Source organism: Sinocyclocheilus rhinocerous, unplaced genomic scaffold (assembly GCF_001515625.1).
Source record: "Sinocyclocheilus rhinocerous isolate Xijiao unplaced genomic scaffold, SAMN03320098_v1.1 scaffold295, whole genome shotgun sequence".
Lineage (NCBI taxonomy): Eukaryota > Metazoa > Chordata > Actinopteri > Cypriniformes > Cyprinidae > Sinocyclocheilus > Sinocyclocheilus rhinocerous.
In genome coordinates this window covers 1111105-1134148 of record NW_015647035.1, presented here as the reverse complement: position 1 = coordinate 1134148, position 23044 = coordinate 1111105, and the positions used below count along the sequence as shown (strand labels likewise).

Below are 23044 nucleotides of genomic sequence, written 5' to 3'. Positions count from 1 at the left end.
TATGAAGAGCATTTCTTTAAAAGGACGTAATCATCTGGCCTCAAGCACCACTGTCGTTCTGTGTGTATGTGTGAGTGAGTGTGTTTACAAAACTGTCTCCAGAAGTTGGTTAAACGTGACAGCATCCTTTTGGGGACATTCCCATTTGGAAAAAACTATTCATAAATAAAAAAAAAATATTTTTTAAGAATCCTAAGAATGTAAAAAGATTTCTTGTAGGGTTTAGGGTTAGTTTGTGGCCATTACTATTAACGTTATACCAAAAAACAGAACTCTAGTATGTTCTCTTTTAGATAACTAATGTGTTCTAACTAATAAACATGTGTGTGTGCTTGCTTAGCTACAGTTTGGGGAAGACATTGCGCCCTGAAGTTAGATACACTACGGTTCAAAAGTTTTGGGGTCAGTGAAATGTTTTTGAAAGAATTCTCTTAAAGTCACCAAGGCTGCATTTATTTGATCAAAAATACAGTTCAAACTAAAATTTTGTGAAATAATATTAGTTTCAAATAAGTTTTTATTTTATTTTAATATATTTTAAAATGTAATTTATTCCTGTGATGGTAAAGCTGAATTTTCAGCATCATTACTCCAGTCTTCAGTATCACATGATCCTTCAGAAATCATTCTAATATGCTGATTTGCTGCTCAAGAAACATTTCTTATTATTATCAGTGTTGAAATCAGCTGTACTGCTTATTATTTTTGTGAAAACTGTGATACTGTACATTTTTTCAGGATTCCTTTGATGAATAGAAAAGGAACAATTTATTTTAAATAATATCTTTTGTAACATTATAAATTTCCGTACTGTCGCATTTGATCAATTTATTGCATCTCTGCTGAATAAAATAAAATAAAAACTTACTGACCCGAAACTTTTGAATGGTAGTGTAAAAGAATTCAGAAATAAAACAATTTCAATAATTTCGGTAATCAATTAAAATAATTAATAATAACATTAATATATGATATATTCAATAATATCAATAATATATTTTCTTTATCATTCTAAAAATATTTTCTTTTATGGATTAGTCTGCAGTCATTATATTCAGATTTAGACAGAAACAGAAGTCTCACCATGTTGACAATTTGAATAGCAGCTTTAGATCAAAAAGTTTTAAATCTACTGATACCAACAGGTTTTTATGAGGATTAGGGGTGTAGAGTTATGATAAAGGTTTAACAAATATCATCACCTTAATAAAACAGTCCTGATTTCACTGTTCATAACTGAAAAAGTCATATTACACTGCAACAGCAAACAAATACAATCAACACAAATCGTGGCGGAAAAGTTCAATCCCCATGTGCATTTTCATCAGTTTTATCCATGCACACTCAAATGTCTTTGTCCTCAGAATCGCGTGATCAAGGCCAACACAGCAATCTGGAAAACAGACACGCTCATTGCACATCTTAAGACGGATCTGAGAATGGATAGGCTCTGCCAAAACAACATGAACGAATTGTGAGTCCAGTATGGGAATGTGCCACCTGGTGGTCGGAAAGGTGACGCGCTGTTTTCATTAAACTCCTCACCATGTGACGTAAGTCTGCCGGTTTATGTGTGTTTTTTTGTCACTGGTGCTGAAGAGTCCACTCCTTTCTTTCAGTTCTCCGACCAGAGCTGAGGAGACATTAACAGCCCTGACGACCTCGTTAGTGGCACCATTTAAACTAAATTTCCTATTTTCTGAGTGCAGTTGTGAGGTGATGTGGAGTGATGAACGAGCCTCGATATCAACTGTGTGACAACTATCTACACAACACATCAACCACACCGACGGATAGATGCAGGTATGGACGTTTAGTCTGTTCTAACGCCTCTACATGGCATTGTAAAGTTACAGTTAAACGTTTAAGAAGAGTCCATATACTTGTTCTGCATGACCGATGCGCTTAAGCATGCCCAGTATGAACAGAACTGATATTTACGGGCGCACAGTGAAGTATGATATGGAGAAACGCTATGCTTGGTTTCCGTAAACGCTTTTCTTTGGGTTGCGTTACGTTGATTAACTTATGTGTGTGATATGAATAGTATGGATATTAGCTATTACAGCGCAGACAGTGGGTTTTGTATCTGCTTTGTGTCGCATCATTATCTACGCCTCTTTTTCTTATTCTCAGCTTCAAGTGTGATTGCCTCAGTTATTAAAGTGATTTTTCACCTGAGATGTTACACTTTCTGTTGTTAACCGTGAGGCTGAAGATGTGATTTTCGAGTGGATGTGAATGATGCTGTGAAGAGCACCTGTGCATTGCATCAACAGGCTCCACAGCCCACAGGGACTGGAGTTGAGAGCTACATGCATGGCTTTTATGCTTAAATGTGAGTTTAGATTAACAATGAATAATGTCATTTTCGTCTAAAATTGAGTACTTCACATTTCATGAGTTACTGTACATCTGGTTTGATGTCTTATGTTTCCACTCAGCCTTTTCCCTCCTAGAATTTTTCCCCCCTCGCTAAGCTGTTGGTTGATTAACAGTAGGCTACTGCAATTGTACCACAATTCGTTCAGGTAGCTCGGACGTTTCACTGTTTGCATTACTCATCTTGTTTTTGTTCACGGCCTTCGGACTACAGTAGCCTATTTGTGGCGGCCAAAGTGGAACGAGGAGCGGGGTTTAAAAATAAATAAATAAATAGCAGTGTCCTAATTCAAGCGTGGTTGTGTCATTTTACCTGTAGAGAGTATCGGCTTTTTCGAAGTCTAGGTTTCGGTGTTTTCTCACGCTTCGTGGTCGCTCTGCACGGGTTTCTCTTGCGCGTGAGTAGGGAGCGTGAAAATGCAAAACCAGGAGTGGATTTGGAGTCGATTGAGTATTCCTAACTCTTTGAGCGCTCCGATCCACTATCCACTTCTGTTCCAGTCCGGCTGATATCTATACCGGTACCCCTAAAATGAACTTTTACGTTATTAAATTTATTAAATTGTTAAATTTAATTATTAAGACTAAAATAGGTAATTATACCCATTTAACATTAGATTTGAAATGCATTTTAACATTCAATACGCCTTAATTAACTTATTAGATAATAATTGTTTACACGTGGTTAAAATATGTTTACTGTAGTGGTAACCAAATCTACAAATACTATAGTTAGTATTACAAAAGGTCACTGTATAGTAAAACCATGTTTCACCCATAAAATGCAATCTTTTTATTCTGACAGTGTATGATTTATATTAACATTAGTTTCAGAATAGAACCTGATCAATATGAACTTCTAATGTTCCATTTAAATAAATGTAATTGCACAAACTATAGGCTTCAATTTCGATTTTTTTTTTTTTTTTTTGGTGAAATAACTCAAACATATTATGTTTTTCTGTCCTCTGATAAGAATTGTTCTGGACTGTGTTTCACAAAAGCATCAGTGGTTTCTTATGATACTTTTGGGAAACACAGCCCTGTTTGAATGCAGTGGCAGCAGTGAGCGAACACTCTCTTTGATTGATTAGTTCTGTGTTCAGAATGAGCAGGAAAATAGTTCTGTCCTACACAAATTTTCACTAACATATGCTATTCGTTCAATTCAATGCAAATTGTACGCATTAAATTATGAAAAAAATCACTGGCTTAAGAAAAAAACCCTTTAGTATCTATATTTTTTTTCAATATTGACATCAGTATCGATATATCAATACTTCCGTATCGATATGCCCATTCCTAGTTTGGCTTCATGTATACGAACCAACTAACGGCCCAATTATTGCCTGAAAGTTCATTGATATTAATTACTTTGTATAAGTGCATAATTGTAGAACTGAATTGTATAAATACAATGTTTTATGAGATTAATTTCTGTGGTTCAATCTGGCTGTTATTGTTGAAGATGATGAAATGAAAATTCACCCTATCTAAATGCATGTTATAACTGTTATTGTGAACAATTAATCCATACATGTTTCCTTTTCTTTAAAAAAAATTGACCTTGTAACATTTAATCGGAATGTAATAACTCAATCTTCCGGTGAAATGACAGACGTCTCTCTGGTTATGTATGCAGCTTGCGTTTATCTACCTCCACTTTTGAGTGTGATGCCCACATTTCAACATCCAATAAACAACTTGTGGATAGAATCAAGTCCCAAACCTAAATTTTTTCTTTTCCGATAATCCACTACACTTGGATGTACATCACAATACGTAAGAATAGATCTGTGGCTACTTCCGTTTCATTGTCACTTTGATATTAGCATAGCTGTGATAACCTGCAGCCTTGTGCCTATGCTGATATTCAGCACAACAGCATGCTTGTGTGATATTGCTTAAATATTTTATCCACTGATCCCTTTTTTCCCCCACCTTAAATCTATTTCACGATTAACCTCTTCGTGTCGTTTAACAGATTCAATTGAAGTGAATTGATTGCGCTTAGCTGGACAGAGAATAGAGGAGCTATTGAAGTGCTTGTGAGTCAAGTTCCCTTGAAGCAATTTACTTTCGTGTCCATCACCCCCGTGAAAACTGATGCGTGGAGGTGCGATTGGAAGATTGCTGTCGCCATGTGTGATTACACCCGAGGCAGTCAGCCTTCACACGTTTCCAGCATGGGAAAGTTGTATATCTCTTCAAAAAAAGAGAAAATAAATAATTTAATTAATTATATATATTTTTGATTATTTTCTATTTTAGGCGATAATCTGTACAGTGTACATTACATTTAATTAAAATTATAGCAACAAATTACATATAACTCTGTTTAGAATTCAGTATCAATCAAATCAGCTCCTTAAAAGTGAGTAATTCTGCAAATGGATTAAATAAAACAATTAATTGAGTTAAACAAATACAGTTAATTGGAATTAAAAGAAACATCAATCTTATTAATAGTACTAAATAACAATTTGTAATTGTAAGAATAATTTATTTAGATTACATAACTGAAGATCTCATTTATTTATGAGAAATGTACTAGTGACTAGCAAAGTCTTTGTTGTCTGTTGACCACATCACATAAATACGTACCACACAAACAATCATGAAATAAAAATCAAATGTTTAGAACATTTAGACAGGCAATGCTTGCAAATTGGCTTATTCAAATTGTGTTGGATTTTGTCAATTTATTGCAATCAGTGAATGATTATGCTCATTAGTTGTTAGTAAAAATTAGTAGCTATTATTTCAACCGGCTTTATATTCTGTTCAACTTTCCTTAAATGAAACAAAACAAGATCATTCTCTTAAATACAATTGACATATTATAATTTCATGAAATCTACAGAAGCACAGAATCAGTTTTACAGCCTGCATGATTAACTTGACTGAAGAATCATTGAAGGGGGTTGAAAGGCGTGTTGTAGATCACTGTTTCTAGTGTTGCACTCCTTAAGAGAATTGATTTTGGGTCAATTGTTTGATAGCTGCCTGCTGTAGCCATCTTCTCTGACTGATTATGCATTCATGTCATGTCAGAAAGATCATATTTATGAGTTGAATGACCATGAACACAACCACAAAATCGTAATTATGAGTGGAAAAGTTTCTTTAAGCCCCCAATTTCGAAGTTTGGGGCATGTCATTGAGAAAATATGTTGAATGCAATGGGTACAGCATATGTATTGACTGTTAATTTGTTGAAATTGGTGTTTTGTTGTTGGAAAACATATTACAATATTGTGCAGTTATGAATATATAACAATTCAATCAGCAGCACCTTCATAAATAAAATAAACCATAACATACAAAAACACATCATATTGGATCAATATGGTGATGTAGAGGTACATCACCATATTGATCCAACCAAAGTGACCTGAAAACACCATACTTCCCAACTCGTAAATATGAACTTTCCAGGAGGACATGAATGCACCATAACATTGCATTGCCCCTGTCCATGGTGCTGAACTCTATAGTTTGTTTCTTTTACAGATGTGACGATGCTTCTGCTATACTAGAGTCTACCTGCGATTTGAGGATTGTAATGTGAGTCCAGGTGCAGTCCCGTCATTTTATGCTGGTGGAGAGGAGCGAGATGCTTCACTCGGCTGCCATGACAACAGGACTTATCTTTGTTAGTTGGCTCTTGTATACGAGTGCACGGGGCAATCCCATTGTGTCGGTGCCAAAAGGTGGGGAGAAAGAGCGCTTAGAGCGCGTTCTGACCCAGGCAAAGGAGGGCGCACTGAGCCCTGGTGCAAAGCAGCGTCTGGAGGAGCTAAGTAATATTGAACTGGAGGGGATCAAGGGTGGGAACAAATCCAGTTCTAGCAGGACCAGACCCAACTTGAGTCCCTTGAGACGAGGGTCCAAAATGCAAGGTAAGACCCTTGAAGCATGGGGTGTGCAAGAATCGCTCAAGCAAACCGAAGAAGCGCCAACGGAAGAGGCCAACATATCCCTGGATGCGATCGATGAGTATGCGTACCCTGATTATAGGGGTAAAGGCTGCATGGACGAAACAGGGTTTGTGTTCGCCATTGGTGAGAAATTCACCCCGGGACCCTCCACCTGCCCATGCTTGTGCACAGATGAAGGTCCTCTGTGCGCCCAACCAGAGTGTCCAAAACTTCACCCTCGTTGCCTGCGTGTCGACACCAGCCAGTGCTGCCCGCGGTGCAAAGAGAAGAAAAACTACTGTGAATTTCGAGAAAAGATCTACTCATCTCTGGAGGAGTTCAAGGTTAGACCAACACATTAAGTGCTTCATTATCCATATGCCAGCTTTAACTAGGTTTATTCCTCTCTTTTTTCTGTATTCAACAGTGTCAGGAGTGCCAGAGTGACCTCTATTTTATGGCAGATTATGTGAAGTCTTTGCATTTAGATCTTTACTCATATGAATCTCTGTTCATTATTGAGTGGAATTGAATTTTTGTGGTCCAGTAGAGTTTTCTGTCCAGTTGAAGAAATCTAATGTGTGCACATCATGTCTTGATTATATATTGATTCCAGCAGGCCAAAAATTAGATTTTAAAATTGCACATTTTTTCATTTTTAATCCATCACTCTTCCTCAGCCCCAGACTTTCCCCAGGGAGGAGGCTCGCAACTAGATAAAATATTGTTTTTCCTGCATTTTATGCTCTGAAAGTGTGAGGAGTTCAATTATTATGCGAAACTAATGGAGACTTATCTTGCTTAGGCTGTGTTATGTAAGAGAAGACGACAGGCCTTTTTTCCCTGTAAGGCCTTATTATGATGCTCTCCAATTCCGCCTTAAGTGAAAAGCGCATGTCATCAGTTTCAGAGTTAGCAGCAGGTGCACAAATTATTCTTTTTGAACTGCGTGTCTCACCCCACAGTGTAGCCAAAGCCATTAGCTGCTTCTAGCTTATGCTCTTGATTCAGTTTTCATTGGCTCCTCCTGTGTCTTTGGAGTCCTTATCCAAAACACCTGAGCTTTATGGCGAGCAGTGAGATTTATTAATGCAGAAGTCAGCATAAGCGCTTTTCACAAAGACTGGTAATGACCAAGCACTGAATTTATTGGTTCTGCTCAGCCACACCTAATGCATATGCAGACTGCAAAGGTAACAATTAAACCCTCGGCAGAACGAAATGACTCCCGGTATCATATCTGTTTAGTCCCACAATGCGAGCCTCTCGGGGGGAGCTGCTGAACGAATCTGTGCTCGCCTTTGTTGAACTTTTCAATTTTAGAAACCCCCTGTGAATCTTTCTTTTATTTTCCAACTCAATTGGAGGTGACACATTGTCCTCTGTTTGATTTGTTGAAGATTGTCTCAGGAGATACTGTGTGCAGAAGGTTCTTTTTACAGAAATGCTAATGCCAGAAAAGTCTTTTGTATTTTATGCTTGGAAGCAGAGAAGAAGCAGTGAGCAAAACTGATCGTTTGTTCATATATACAGTATGTGATTTCTGAGACATCTGTGGAGACACATGAATGCTTGAGAAATCCACTGTGTGACAGAAAGACTCTGAATTTAACACATGAATACAGTTCAGTTCAGGTTCATAAAATGCATATGGCTGTTTCTTCAACTATGGGCACTTTGGGTGATGTGGATTTTTAAAAATGAAATTTTTTTGAACTTGCTACTTGATTTAATTCGTCTTCTAACAATGTCCAACAGTATATATACATGAATAACAGCAAAATTCACTGTACCATAATTTACACTACATCTGAGATACCCATTCATGCAAATGAAGGTGTTGGAAATTGACATTTTAAACATTTATGGAATAAAATGGCAGACTCTTTCCCCTAAGGCTAATTTCATAGCTAGCATTTTATGTATCGTAGATACAGACATCTGAAAATCTTCCAGATTGTTTGCATACTTTGACAGAATGCAACTGTTAAAAAAAATTCTGTTTCTTCACATGCTGGGTAAATTCTTAGTGGCAAATTTGTTGTTTGTAATGGAAAATATGCTAAAGCAGAGGGACAGTCATAAAGTATGTAAAATTTCATATTTATATAAATCATTGGTAACACTTCACAATAAGGTCCCATTAGCTGATGTCAGTTCATTAAACTAACACAATGAGCAATACACACAGTCAAAGTATTTATAATCTTTTGTTAATAGTAATAATAAAAATACAACTGTTCATTGTTAGTTCATGTATAACTCAGGTCAATTAAATAAAATTAGCAGATACAACTTTTGATTTTAATAATGTAGTCATACATATTAATATTTACATTAAGATAATAATGCTTTAGAAGTAATTTTCATTGTTAGCTCACGTTACATGTTGTTTCCTAATGTTAACAAATGGAACCTTATCGTAAAGTGTTACTAAATTATTTACACACAATAAAAATAGAAATGGTTCATGTTTCACGCTTTATTTGGATAAAGCGGATTCTCATATTTTAAGATCGAAAGCCTGAGTCTGAGAACAGGGTAAAACAATAAAATCTATATTTAAAAGACACTGGAAAATAGCAAATATAAATGAAGGCATGCTTAATGAATGGGCTCGAGCGTAAGGTACAACTCAGAGTTCCCTATGGACATAAATATGGAAAGAAAGGTAGGGAGATGAGCAATGCCAGAGGAATTGCCAGAACGAATTAGGTAAGCATTATTAATATACTCCAAGTGCTATGACTGGCAGGATTGTACGAGCGTGCTCATCAAATAAACTGAACACTCATCAGTTCCCACAAAGAAGCACACCTCAAATCAGAGCTCTTGTTCTTCCTCTGATGATTAAACCACATATCAATCGTAATAGTATGATGAATGTTGCTACAGAAGATTTTGTTTCTCGTCTGGCTGTGTTTCCAGGTGTCTCCATGCGAGAAGTGCCGTTGTGAGCCCAGTGGAGAGGTTCTGTGTTCTGTGTCAGCTTGCCCGCAGACTGAGTGTGTTGATCCGGAATATGAGCCTGACCAGTGCTGCCCGGTGTGTAAGAGCGGTAAGTGCTCGTGTTCTTCCAGCCTTCCTCTCTCTCTCTGTTCTCTCCATCCCCTGAACCCCCGCTGTGTCCCCCAGGAGCGAGAGAGAGGTAGGTAAGAATCGCTTCTGTAAAATGATCACAGGGACTTCTGTCCACTTCACCCAATTACCATACCATGAAGAAAATTCACAGAAAGTATGCACAGAGCCGCAGATCTCATCGCCTCTCATATGGCCTACGTGTGCATCCATCTTATAGTTCTATGATAGCCAGTTTACCTCAGTGAGGTCATGCAAACCCAAGGAGATTATATTTGTCTGCAGGCCTTTGTTTAAGATAGTTGCCGGAATGCATTATAAAGAGAGCAATAGCACTAATGAACCTGCAAAGTTGCTCTGCTTGTTTCCAGGAGGTGAGGTGATTAGCGCAGGCAGGTGTTTCGGTTGCAGTCTGCTTTCTCCAGCTCTAGGGCACAGATGATTAAACTTTTACACATGTTTTTTTCCCTCCATTTGGCTGGAAATACAGAAGTATAAGGTACATAAATGTACTCCCTCATCAAAGCACCCGCTGCAGAGAAGGAAGTATTTTCAAAGCCACACTACATGAAAAGCACCCTTGCACGGCAGCCTTTTTTTTGCTCTGTTACAAAATCTAGTGAGCTGCCTACAGAAGCAGCATTTTAAGAGATGTTCAGCGTGCGCTTGACAAGAAGGCTGTTCTGAGATCTGAGATACCTTCTTTTGGATAAATTCTTAGGCAGTGTATTATGTGCATATTTTACAGAAAAGGCCATCCTATAATGTGTTGAACTCAACAAAACAAATCAAATCCAAGATGGTGGACGATTATCAATAAACTTTTTCAAACTCTTCATTCAGAAAAAGTATTGATAAAATGGTAACACTCTGCAATAAGATATCATTTATTAACATTATTTAATGCATTAAGTATTATGAACAACTAATAATAACATTTTTTTTTTTTAATCATTTATTAATCTAGGTCAGTATAAATTTACTTATGTACTACCATTTAAAAGTTTGGGGTTGTTACAATGCTTTTGAAAGAAGGTGTTTTTTGTTTTGTTTTTTGTTTTTACCAAGGCTGCATTTATTTGATCTAAAATACAGTAAAACAGTAATTTTGTGAACTATTATTACAATTTGAAATAACTGTTTTCTGTTTTCATATATTTTAATATGTATTTTTGTCCTGTGATCCAGCCATTTATTAACATTATTTAATGCATTAAGTATTATGAACAACTAATAATAACATTTTTTTTTAAAAATCATTTATTAATCTAGGTCAGTATAAATTTACTTATGTACTACCATTTAAAAGTTTGGGGTTGTTACAACAAAACAAATTTGTTTTGTTTTTTGTTTTTACCAAGGCTGCATTTATTTGATCTAAAATACAGTAAAACAGTAATTTTGTGAACTATTATTACAATTTGAAATAACTGTTTTCTGTTTTCATATATTTTAATATGTATTTTTGTCCTGTGATCCAGCCATTACTCCAGTCTTTAGTCACATGATCCTTCAGAAATCATTCTAATATGCTGTTTTGCTGCTCAAAAAACGTTTCTTATTACTATCAATGTAGAAATCAGTTTTTAATCAGAATTCTTAGATGAAAAGAAAGTTTGAAAGAACAACATTTATTTGAAATTAAATGTTTAAAAACAATTTTACTTTACTGTCACTTTTGATTTTATATGTTCTAGTTGAATAAAAGTATTAATCCCCCATGAGCTAATGTTAATTTATGCATTTTGAAATGTAAAAACATATTAATATGGATAATATTTCGTCAAAGACGAAAAAGGGGTTTCAAGCATTAAAAAAATAAAAGTGTAATACAGCTTTAAATTTAGTTTTTTCCTCATACATTAGAATGTATCCTGTTAAAATGTATGTTTTTCTAATGAAAAAATAATGACAATCATACATTTTTATTACCATAATTTACAGAAGACACCTACTAAAATGTCATTCAGTGTAACAATATTTATATACCAAAAATTCTTGTTAGACATTTTATACAAGAATTATTTGATGACAAATTAAAAAAACTTTATTTAAGGATCACAGTGCAGATTTAATTTTTAAATCTTCATACTTTGCTAATGTCCTTCAAACCACTAGGTTTTTTGTCAGCAAATAAGTTTTTGTAAGGAAGTGAAAGTCATTTCAAATATAATAACATTTAGTGTGATCACATATTCTTTTATGTATTTTAATAAGTACAGGTCAGAATAAGTACATTGTGTACATTTTTATATAAATATATAATGGTTACGCTGAATGACCATGGTTTGTTACTCTGAATGACGTTTTGCCAAAGAGGGAAATAATATTGTCATTGTTCCCATAATTGCAATGTTTTAGTCTGTATCATTAAATTTGTTTAAATAATATTCCTGAGTAAATGACAGCAGAAGCAAATGTTGAAAAGTAATAAGCATTTTATTCTACTGTTCTGATGCTCCCCTGCCATGCTTGCTTAGCTTGTCACTTTGTTTCTGACTTGTTTGGCCTCAAACATTGCTGCTTGCAGGTATATTTATGAATATCTTCTGTTTGCCAACATACCGCAAATGACATTATCAGGATGAGTATTTTGGGTGGAGAATCCTCTCAATGGCCTCTACTGAACTTGTGACATACTGTAGTGAGGGGGGAGTCTCTGTTCAGAAATATTGGTAAGTTATTATTCTCTATCATTATAGTTATCTTTATATTTATTGTTCTTGGCGTGAACGGGCTTTAAGAGTGCCACCCAAGCTACTAGGTCTACATTTACTTTATTAGCTTTTTGGCTTTTTACAGTGCCTAGCAGCTCTTTCTGTTCATGGGCATCTAAAATTAATCAATAACACAAACTAAACAATACGAAAATGCATTAAAATATAAATATTTACTAAGTTTAACATATTTGTCATTGCTAAATATTCCCAATTTATCTGTAATATAAATAAAATGCTAAATTTGTTATTTATACAGTGAAACTGTCATTCAGTTTAATAGATGTCACTGTGGCGTAACAGAGAATTTGCATTACACCAAATGACAAAAACATTACCCTGAATGACGAAACTTCTACTTCAGCTTATATTGGAGGCAATCAACTGGCCATCTATTTCAAACAGTGAGCTTGACCAGTAATGCTAATCACAATTATTCACAACATCTACTTATTTTTCAATAAATCTAACAATAAAAGTGTTTTTTGGCATTTCACTGAATGACATGTGTTTTTGTAACTTAGGTTACCACACCATGAAAAGGTGAAATGATCAAATATTTAAGAGCAATAAACTGACTTTTCTGCAGCACCACACAGTCTTCAGGGTGCCATTTGATTATTTCACAGACTGCCGCATGCTTTTATATGCTTTCCGAATGGCTTCTTGTTCCTGTTACACTGAATGATCTCTGATAAATTGCATTTTCAGGACAAAAGTCCCCTGGTTATTTAAATACTTAAACAGTAAGACATATTCCTTTCAATATAACAGCCAACACTTATTTGAAAATGCCAAGAAAACAAATATATTTTTAAGCTTGGTATTTTATGTTTATTTAAAGATGTAATGGTAAAATCAAAGTCCGGACCATTACACTGAATGACAATTTTACAGTTTAGAACATTATTTCCCCCATATTTACAAAAGTTATTTGAAATATGAAAGCAGACACTTTACTTGCATTTAACATGTTTTTTATGTATTCAAAATTACTTATAAATTTAATTTGATGCGGACACCAAAATGGTGACGTTTCCTCTTTGACCCATGTATAAATTAAGATTGACGTGCTGTTATTGTTCCTCTTTACTTAATGATACCAAATGCTTTAACCAATGTTAACAAATTTATCCTCATTGTAAAGTCTTACAGATTAAATACAGTTCAATGAAACTAAAAATAAATTATTTCATTGTAGCACTGCTCTGTTAGCATAGCTTCATCATGTGTTAATGAAATCAGTTGAATGAGGAACACTATTTGTGTGATGACAGTTTAGACAGTGAGGCAACACACTAGGTTTCTGAACAGACCTTTTGTCTGCCTTGTGCGTGCTGTTGTTCTCTTTTTGGCCAGAGGAGTGTTTTTCAGGCAGGGGGAGAAAAGAAAAGCGGTGACCTCGGGTTAGTGTGTGAGTGTTCTGTGATTGGAACACATTACAATGTCTTGGGAGAAGTTTCCTGAATCAGTGTGGGTTATATAGAGCTGTTTGAGATGCTTTTAGACAGCATGTCCAAGGCTGTTGCTTCTTGTGTACGCCTGGATCCTGATCTAATATGGCACCGGCAGCCACGCTGCCTCTTTCAGCAGAAAAGAAATGATGACTTGGTAAATGGATCTCTGACTCGGCAGCTAAACTCTCAGCGTAGTGTGGACAATTGGGGGAAGGGTGATGTGGGGCAATTATTTTAAAGAGCACACATGTTTAAATGGATCATCTTGGCATTTGCTGAGATGCTGCCAAGACTCCCTGATCAAACATCTCAGTTGGTGTTTGGCTGTGAGATGGAATCCAAGGAACAAAAGCTCAGCTCGGCTCCGTTGCGCTTGCTAGATAGTCTGCAATTTGATTTCATCTCGGAATTGTTCCGATATTTCATTAAAGTCGTGCCGTGGTGAATTCAAACAGTTTTACAAATGTATGTGCACAATCAAGCAGTCAAGCTGTATGGTTTTCTGATGGATTGGAAACCTTTTTGCTCAACGCACAAGATTACAGCCTCCTAGTGATTTCACGGCATGCCGGAATACCGCGGCTCAGCTCGGCTCCGTTGCGCTTGCTAGATAGTCTGCAATTTGATTTCATCTCGGAATTGTTCCAACAGATAAAATCACTCTAATACTCTGTTTGTGTTTCCTGTGGTTCTTGCTCATGTCTTGTGGGGGTGGATCACAGAGAGACACGAGTGTGATGGGTGGCACCTCTGAGGCTTTTGCTGCGAATGTCTGAGGTACAAAGACTCCTGCACAGATGCAGTGCAAGAAGCAGCCAGATGTTTTGACCCCATGAGATTTGCACTCTTCAAAAATAAGACTTCAAAGCTTCATGCAGTGACACCGTAGGATGGGTGCCGGCTGTGACAGCTAGTTCTACCACAGCATCTGATGAGGATAATAATCACATACAAACTTAGCGTTTGCCAGGAGAACACTAGAGAACATTGGAGAAGACTGACACTGGACCCCTTGGATGTACATGATTGCAAATCAGGTATAGAGTCAACTCAGGCCAGTCATTTGAGCCATAAATGTCATGACTGATCACTCTGGAGCCAAAATGACATTATGCCAGTGTTGATGGGCTAATGGCACCGCAATGCCAGGGTTGTGCTCTGTTAAGTGAGGAGAATCGATTTCTAAATGGGTTGCAAGCATTTCTCTCATGATCATAATCTTGTGCTCGGTTCACGCTCACCACGGCATACCCAGCAGAGGCTACAAAAGCCTACCCCTCCGACTGTTTTAGCTCAGGTCACAGAAACCACACAATTCAAAAGACGTAAATGCTTGTAATTTGTTCGGTCATTAGAACGCCTCATCATTGAGCTGATTCATCTGTGGCCAGCGTCAGCACCTTGCCGAAAATGCATTAAACACAGTGCAAGGCCACCTACACCTTCAAGGCCGCGGAGCACATTTCATCCTATTAGCTATGGTTTCATTTATTTTAAGTGGTTGTTAACATGTGAAAAGCACAAAGTCACAGGAACAAAAAACTAGAACTAACAAGAGGAAAACTAGACTGGACGCAATATACTGAATAGTACGCTCTAACAAGACTAAAGACAATAGCATGAACAACGCACACACGAAACGAACCAGCAAAGGCCAGAGTGAAATGAGCACAATATAAAGGGAGCAGCACACCAGGATCAGGTGAACACAATTGGGCAAACAAGGACTAAACAAGGGGGGTTATTATTAAAGGAATAGTTCACCCCAAAAATGAAAATTTGTTGAAAACTTACCCTCATGCCATCTAAAATGTAGATTAGTTTGTTTCTTCATTAGACCAGATGGAGAAATTTAGCATTACATCACATTTCTCACCAATGGATCCTCTGCAGTGAATGGGTGCCGTCAGAATGAGAGTTCAAACAGCTGATAAAAGCATCAGAATAATACACAGGTAATCCACACAACTACTGTCCATCAATTAACATCTTGTGAAGCGTAAAGCTGTGTGTTTGTGAGAAACATCTATCATTAAGGTGTTTTAACTTCAACCCATTGCTTCTGGCCAGATACCAATCCATAAACCATGTAATGCTTCCTCAACAAACTCATCTAAATCTTGGTTGGCCTGATCATGAGTACATTTTCAGCAAATTTTCATGTTTGGTATTATTTTGGATCTATATTGGCTTTATATCACCCATTTAAGCTATTAATTTAAGTACTATCATATTTCAATGGAAACTTATTTTTACCATTATTTACGTGAGGAAAAAGAAGTTCAAGGTTCAAGGATATACTGATAAAATTCACAGCATTTCATCACAACCTCTGCTCACATATTTAAAGCCTATTGGATCACTGAGGGTAAATGTCTAATTATTCCACTTTGCACTATTTTATGGAGATCATATGACTTGCTAGCTATATTCTTTCTTAAGAACAAATGGTGCAACCAAATAAAGTAGTTACAAACTAGCTAGTAGTTACTAAGCCCCTAGTGTGTATTTTATGTTCCATTTTAAGTAAGAATTAACAAACGGCTGGTGCAAGACTACCCTGGTCCATACGGCATAGCGTATGACTTATGAGAATGTTGAAATTCTTTCATTAATGTTTTAGTGAAGTCCATCCACTGGCACTTCCAGAATAAAATATACCACTGCAAATCCGCATACACCTTCTCCATCCATCCCAGCCATCATTTCCACAAAAGTAAGTAAATTTAGTGGCATTTATAATGCATATGTACTAAAGAACTGCATTAGAGGGCTTTCCTTTTACTTATTCTCAGAGCAGTGTGAGCTATGATCCCGGCTCTTTCAGAGAGCATCAGCTCTAATGAGCTTTAAAAGATCATGTCATTTTCAGGATCCAAGCTTTCCTTTCCTCCTCCTTTGCTTTTTATCTCAATTACCACTGTACCATGGGGAATGCAATTCATCTCTGAATGGACCAAAGTCTTTAATGGTGCTCTCTCTTGAATTTAGCCTCTACAGCAGTGCTTTGATAGGCGGCGAGGAAAAGGGTCTGCTCAGCGTGATTAAACACTCCTGTCCACTGCCAAAAATGCAGCATACGTACTGCTCCATTGCTGTTTTGTTTGTTGCTGTATACTGAACCCGTTTATCTTCCTCCTGATCCTCTTCGTCCTCCTTTTTCAACTTTCTCTACCCCCTCTTTCTGTGTACCAGACCAGTCATCACATATAATGCGACAATACATAATCATGTTCTGTTATGCAACAGTTAAACATACATGGCAGCAGTATTAACGCACATACAGTACAGAGCCATAGGGTGATGTGAGATATAACCCATCACGATGAATCAGCTGTGCCAGCTGCTTTTATTTCCACAGTCTTGATATTTGGGGGCAGGAATCTGAAGTGTTTGCTCTGAAATGATTATAAATATGGATTGGATGACGCCTTGACAGCATTGGCCAAATATTCAAGATGATTGATGTGCCCGCATTCTTTTTATGTAGTCTTCCATCTTCTATGCTAATATCTTTTAGAGGCTGAATACCATTCATCCTTGTTTAGCGAATGTAAAAAAAAAGGGGGGAAATGGGCGCTGTGCTTAGGTAGCATTTCTCTTTAATGGCATCATTTTTGTATTAATTTTGTTAGCTTGACAAAGCCATTATTATCTTATTGAGTTTTTTGAAGTTTCTAACCTGAGACTAAACATTTAATATCTAAACCTAACTACATCCACCAAATTCAGCATAGTCTTGTTGCCTGTTCTGGCAGTTCCCCGTAGTTGAAGAGTAACTTCCATTGAAAAATTCTGACTATAAAAGCCATTTTACACAGCATGTTCTCAGTTTATTATCAATGGGATGAAGGCAGCCAGAGCTTTCCAAGCTCATTCGCAAGTATCCTGCTGGTGTGCACACCGCGCATGATCATAATTTTCATCTTTTTGTGGCTGCTGCTTACTAATAAAGCATTTAGTTCTTATATTGCCGAATTGCCATATATGTACAAAATCGATTTCTTGATTTTCCATACAGTGGCAATCACTATAATAGGGAGTAGTGAATGAGTGAGTGACTGTGACTTTGGACAGTAAATGTTCACACCCAATTTATTTAGTTTGTATTCTGTTTTATGGAGAATAACATTTATAGAGAAAACTGCAAACGTCCCCTTATGCCGGGTACAGACTACACGATTTTAGCCCGATTTTGCCACGATTAGGAAGCAACGTGTAGTCTGACATGTTTCTTGTCCACGACACGACAAGATTTTAGGTGTCAAAATCGTGTAATCTGACACAGTGACTATCGTGACCGACAAAAATATTGTGTAGTCTGAAGCGGCATAACACTCATCACACCATTACAATTATTCTAATCCTTACAATATCTTACTATTTTATCTGGGGTATGTCAGTAAAGTGAAAACGTGACGAAAACCTAAGTTTAGCTTGAAAAGAAACTCTGCAATTTTGGCATCTCTGTTGAAACCCAAATCTTGTAAAAGCACCATTGTTCAGTTGTTACTGCTGTCTGTTTCTGCATATTTTGGAAATTCTTGGAATTTTGGCTTGCAATTCTATGCCCCAAACTCTCACTGATGGCTGAACTGGAAAGAAATGGACAGATATGAGCAGATCGCTCTAAATGTTTTGATGGTTCCTGGGAGGCTTTTTTTTTTTTTTTTTTACACTTTTTGGGGAGATAAAGCCATGAATGGCCTACTTATAGAGGCCAATGTACAATAAACTGGGTTAAGAGAATGTATTTTGACGTAAACTTCACCTTTAACTTTATTAGCTATCATTTACATGCAGCACAGAATGCATTATTTACATATGCTAGCATGGGGCTGAAGCAGTATCTCATTTATATGGCAAATGAATGCAAAGCTTGCTGCCCATCGTGTACTGTGTAAAATGCCATTAATTCCTGCTAGAGCTTTCAAGCTGTGTTCACCAAACTCAGCACAGTACTTCAGGCTGTTCTGACTTAGCAGGCTTTATTTTTTCAAATTGATCAGACTTGATTGTCCTGTAGTGAAAAGCCTTCCATCCATCCATTCATTCAAGCTTTAAACTATTTAAAAATTTCAAGCAAGGTTTTGTCTAGCCAGCGTCTGAGTTTGTCGTGACAAATTCTCTTTTTCTAGTTAACCTATGCCTCTGAATGTGACAAGCCATTTAGTGTTTGTCCTGATGAGTCATTTTAGACCTGCATGGTCCAGTGCATGATGTGGCATAGCAATGCCAATCTATCTTCCTCTGAAAGCTGGCCATAGTTGGATGTTTTCTTTTTTGCTTTTGTTCATGGTCTTTTTACCTATTCAGTAATAATAGGACAGTTAAGACCAGACAGGAGCGTGGATGGCTGTTTACTGACATGGGATCCATTCTCCATGAACACAACTGCTTTCTATGTGTCACACACACATGCACAAGCCACTGTACCATGGCTTTGAATACTGTAGCAGGTGCTTATAGCACCTATATTTTATACCATGTCTGTTTTTATTTCTATTTGCCAGTGTGTTTGTTTCATCAGTTTCAACAGCTATTTCCACAAACCAGCTTTACTATTTTATCTAGCAAGTCCTCAAAAGCATTATAGCTGGATTCAGGCTTAAACACATACGTTTGTATAAATTTTTTACATTTTGAAAGAGCACTTGCATGAGAGGAAGAGCTTTATAGATCAGCACACTAAAGGTTTGAGTCTGCACTTGGGGCTTGATAAATGTTTATGGTGCACCAAGAGCTCAGCAATTACTCCTCTATGAAGTTATGATACGGTCATGTTTTATTGAAGGCCTGATATTGAACTGTGCTTTACAGTGTGAACATTTTTAGAGGTACTATTGTCATTTGAAACATTTAACACCATTGTGATAAAGACTGATTGCCATCTGTGGGTTCAGTAAGGAATGCTGTCAAGATGCCAAGACGAAATGTTCCTGCCTTGATTAAGTGAGCTGCATCAGGGATCCACACTGCAACTAAAATTGTCACAAATGTGGCAAAAATGTACAAGAATAATTTACAATCTAATCACAATTGGTAACAAGTGGGAAAGCTTTGTGTGCATCCATATTCAGTTTTGTCAGATACCATCTTGTGCATACCTGTGTTGAATATCAATGAAAAATGACTCTCATGAACTGGTTGTTTGTAATGAATCATTTGAAATAACAGATAAAACAGTTAACAATTTCAGTCAGATTCAGTGAATCATTTAGAGTTGTTACTGAATTTACAAGTGGCTCCCTCACTGAACTGCCAGGCATTTTTCATGTCCGATTCAAAATGAACCAAGAATCATTAATTGGAAGCTGCATCTAGGGTAGGGTATCTCTCTAATGCCTTTTTCTTTTTTTTGAACACTTCAAGCTTTCCATAGATATATTTCTCATGTCTGTGTGTCAAGTATTCACTGAGTTTCAGTTCATTTTAGTGACGCGTTTCAGAAAGATATTCGCGGAGACCGAGACGGCTGAAAGCACACCGTTTATTGTCTTTATTTTACAAAAGCACAATGTTTTGTTGATATTGTGAGTGTACACAAATAAAAGTGGACCCTTTACAGAGTCAAATGATGTATTACTTTTATGTGTACGATCAAAAATGTCATTTTAAGTTCTTTTCACTGTTATCATGAAAAAATGCAAGTGATTCCGCCGGCGCCATCGTCAAACCCAGGAGGTTAATTAGATGCCATCTTGTGCATACCAGTGTTGAATACCAATGAAAAATGACTCTCATGAAGTGGTTGCTTGAAATGAGTCATTCATTTATAAAGATTCATGAAACAGATTAAATCGTTTAGAGCTGTTACTGAGTTCACAAGTGACTGAACTGCGAGTCGTGTCTGATTCAAAATTAACCAAGAATCGTTACTGTTATAGTTTTTCAGGCATACATGTGTCTGTTTACTGACTGATTGTTTATACGACAATGTATAATTAAAGATACATATTCACAACAGCATTTTGTTGAATAAATTAATAATGGTGTTCTAAAAAAAATCAGATTTTTTTTTTCAAATTAAATAGTTTTTTTAGTTTTTTTTACATTTTTTAAACTAAATAATTTAATTAATTAATAAAATTATTGGTTATTGTTTAAAATGATGTCCAATTATACAGTTTTATACTAAATACAACTAAAATAACACCCTAGTTTATATAACTAAAATCACTGTAGTTTATATTCAAAAGTGTCCCTTCATCACAGATATAGCAGAATGAACTGAAGCATTTCTGAACAACATTTTTGTCAAGCAATTTTGTTATTTATCAACTGAAAAATTATTCGGCTCTTAAATATTTAATTGTTTTCATAATTTCTTTGTTGTCTGGAGCCCTGTATATGCAGAAAAAGAACTGACTTGGGTCATAGTATTGTGCTTTGATTGACTGCTAACTTAAAAAAAAACATAATAAAACTTACATGAGGTCAGTTGACATAATTTCAGCTTGATCCGTGACAGTTACTGCCACTCAAAACCAGGGCTTGCAGTTGTGTTGGCAGATCTCAGCAGGCTTTCTCTCAATTTGATGCAGCCTCTCCTGTCTGTGCACAGGGCCAAACTGCTACGCGGACACAGCGGTGATCCCGGCCGGCCGAGAGGTTAAGATCGACGAATGTACCATCTGCTACTGCACGTATGAGGAGGGCACCTGGCGTATCGAGCGGCAGGCCACCTGCAGCAAGAACGAGTGCCAGCCGAGCTAAGGCTCGAGACCCTCAGCCTTCACCTGGACAGCTGTGGAGATCTGGATCACCCGTCCCAGCTGTGGTCTGTACGGGCTCAGCACAGCAGCCCTGAGCCTCACACGCAGCCAAGACACCGGCACCGCGTGCTGTTACATCAGTCGGTCATTTGTGACCGTTCATGACTATGAACTCAGAGTGTCCTGTAGCAAGCAGCGGATGGGCCAGTTAACCTGGAAACAAGGCCAAGGGCCAGAGTGCGAAACGCTACTTTCCTCTCGCTACCACAGAGCCTCTGAGTTGGCATCGAGTCATGACGAGTGATGAGATTCATACGTTAGAGTTACATGTATAGTCTTAGGAGGCATGGAGTCGAATTCAACTATATTAATACTTCAAGTTTGTATTGAGATTTATAACCCATATAAAGGATATTTATTTATGTATGTGCTGGTTCAACGATTATGATTGGATTCAGATATCTGATTTACAGTGAAATTATATTTTTTATAGCCACTGTATTTTGAGATGCTGTATCGTTTTAATACCGGATCGACTTCAATCCATCTTATTAGAATGTATAACGCACCTACAGCTGTCAATGTGTCTGGAGGAAACGTTTCGTCAAAGACTGTCAGGAGTGACACATAACATCTAACACAACGTCAGGATAGTCAGCAGAGCAGAATGGATTCGGTCTCCATTCAAGGAAATCAAAAATGGGAAAAAAAAGCAAAAATTTTTGCATTTATGTTAAGTCTCTATTGTGCTCTTATCTGAGGTCCGTTTTGCTAAGACGTGTTTCTATGTGTATGTGTTTTCATGTTCCAAATAAATCGTTACACTCTGTACGCTTGTTTGTGAGTTAGACGCTGATGTGAGGTCGACTAGGGTTAGTTCCCATTTTTAAACGCGGGGCCACGCTTGAAATGTCAAGCAAAAACATGAAAAATGGCACAGATTTCACAAGGAATATTGAAGCAGGAGGAGTGTCTGATCGAGTGGCCGGTCCAATAACTCGATGGTTTAAATTTAGCTGTGTCAATAAAGAGCTCTGTATTAGCAAGTTGCTTTCAATCCACTTAACCCCAGGTCTTCTGTTCTTGCAGTCAGTGTACTAAATTGTAGTGTAAATAGCTCTGGGTAAAAAGCAGTGTTATTTAATATCATTGAGATACTACTATAGTTTTATTTATTTTTTTATATAAACCTGTTCAAAGTTAATGGTCATGTAGGATAATGATCACAGCTAATTAAGTTAGTTCATGTATACTATGCATTAAATAATCACATATGTCTTCCCAGTTCAGGTCTTGGAGCGTCTAATAATGAGACGTTGAGTGGAAACGTCCAAATGTGCAGTGCTGGGCTACTCCAGGACCACCGGACTGAGAAACACTGCTCTAGATGATTCAGTCAGCTCACACACCTCCCACTGATGGAGATGTGAGATACATGTAAGATGCGTCTGTGCTTGAACAATAAGCAACAGTGCCTTGTTGCATACTGCCACTGAATCCAGCTGGATTAAAATAGGGATATTTACTTGTTAAATTAAAATTAAACATGATTTTAAACCAGTTTTTTTTAGTATCATTTATTATTTATCATTATAGTATTTATTAATATTTTAAATTAGCGTTTATTTATTTAGTTTTCATTTTAATTTGAGTTTTAATAATTTTGTTATGTGCTTTTGTCATTTTTATTAGTTTTTTTTTATATTACACTAATTAGCTTTCATATACTATACTATTTAGTTTTAATTTTTCTTTCAGTTTTAGTCATTTTAGTA

At 36.7% G+C, this 23044-nt stretch overlaps 1 protein-coding gene across 3 annotated transcripts; it reads left to right on the top strand.

Annotated features, from left to right (window-relative positions):
• The first annotated feature begins 1598 nt into the window (after positions 1-1598).
• On the top strand, positions 1599-21679 carry LOC107708391 (brorin). Of its 3 annotated transcripts, XM_016512589.1 has the most exons (5): positions 1599-1803; positions 2137-2338; positions 5896-6646; positions 9231-9360; positions 21119-21679. In XM_016512589.1, exons 3-5 carry the CDS (start codon positions 5978-5980, stop codon positions 21268-21270), a joined length of 951 nt encoding a protein of 316 aa, XP_016368075.1. In that variant the 5' UTR covers positions 1599-1803; positions 2137-2338; positions 5896-5977; the 3' UTR covers positions 21271-21679. The 3 variants fall into 3 exon arrangements, with proteins under 3 accessions (XP_016368075.1, XP_016368076.1, XP_016368077.1); XM_016512590.1 differs by lacking the exon at positions 2137-2338; XM_016512591.1 differs by lacking the exon at positions 1599-1803 and having other exon boundaries at positions 2037-2338.
• Positions 21680-23044: the final 1365 nt, after the last annotated feature.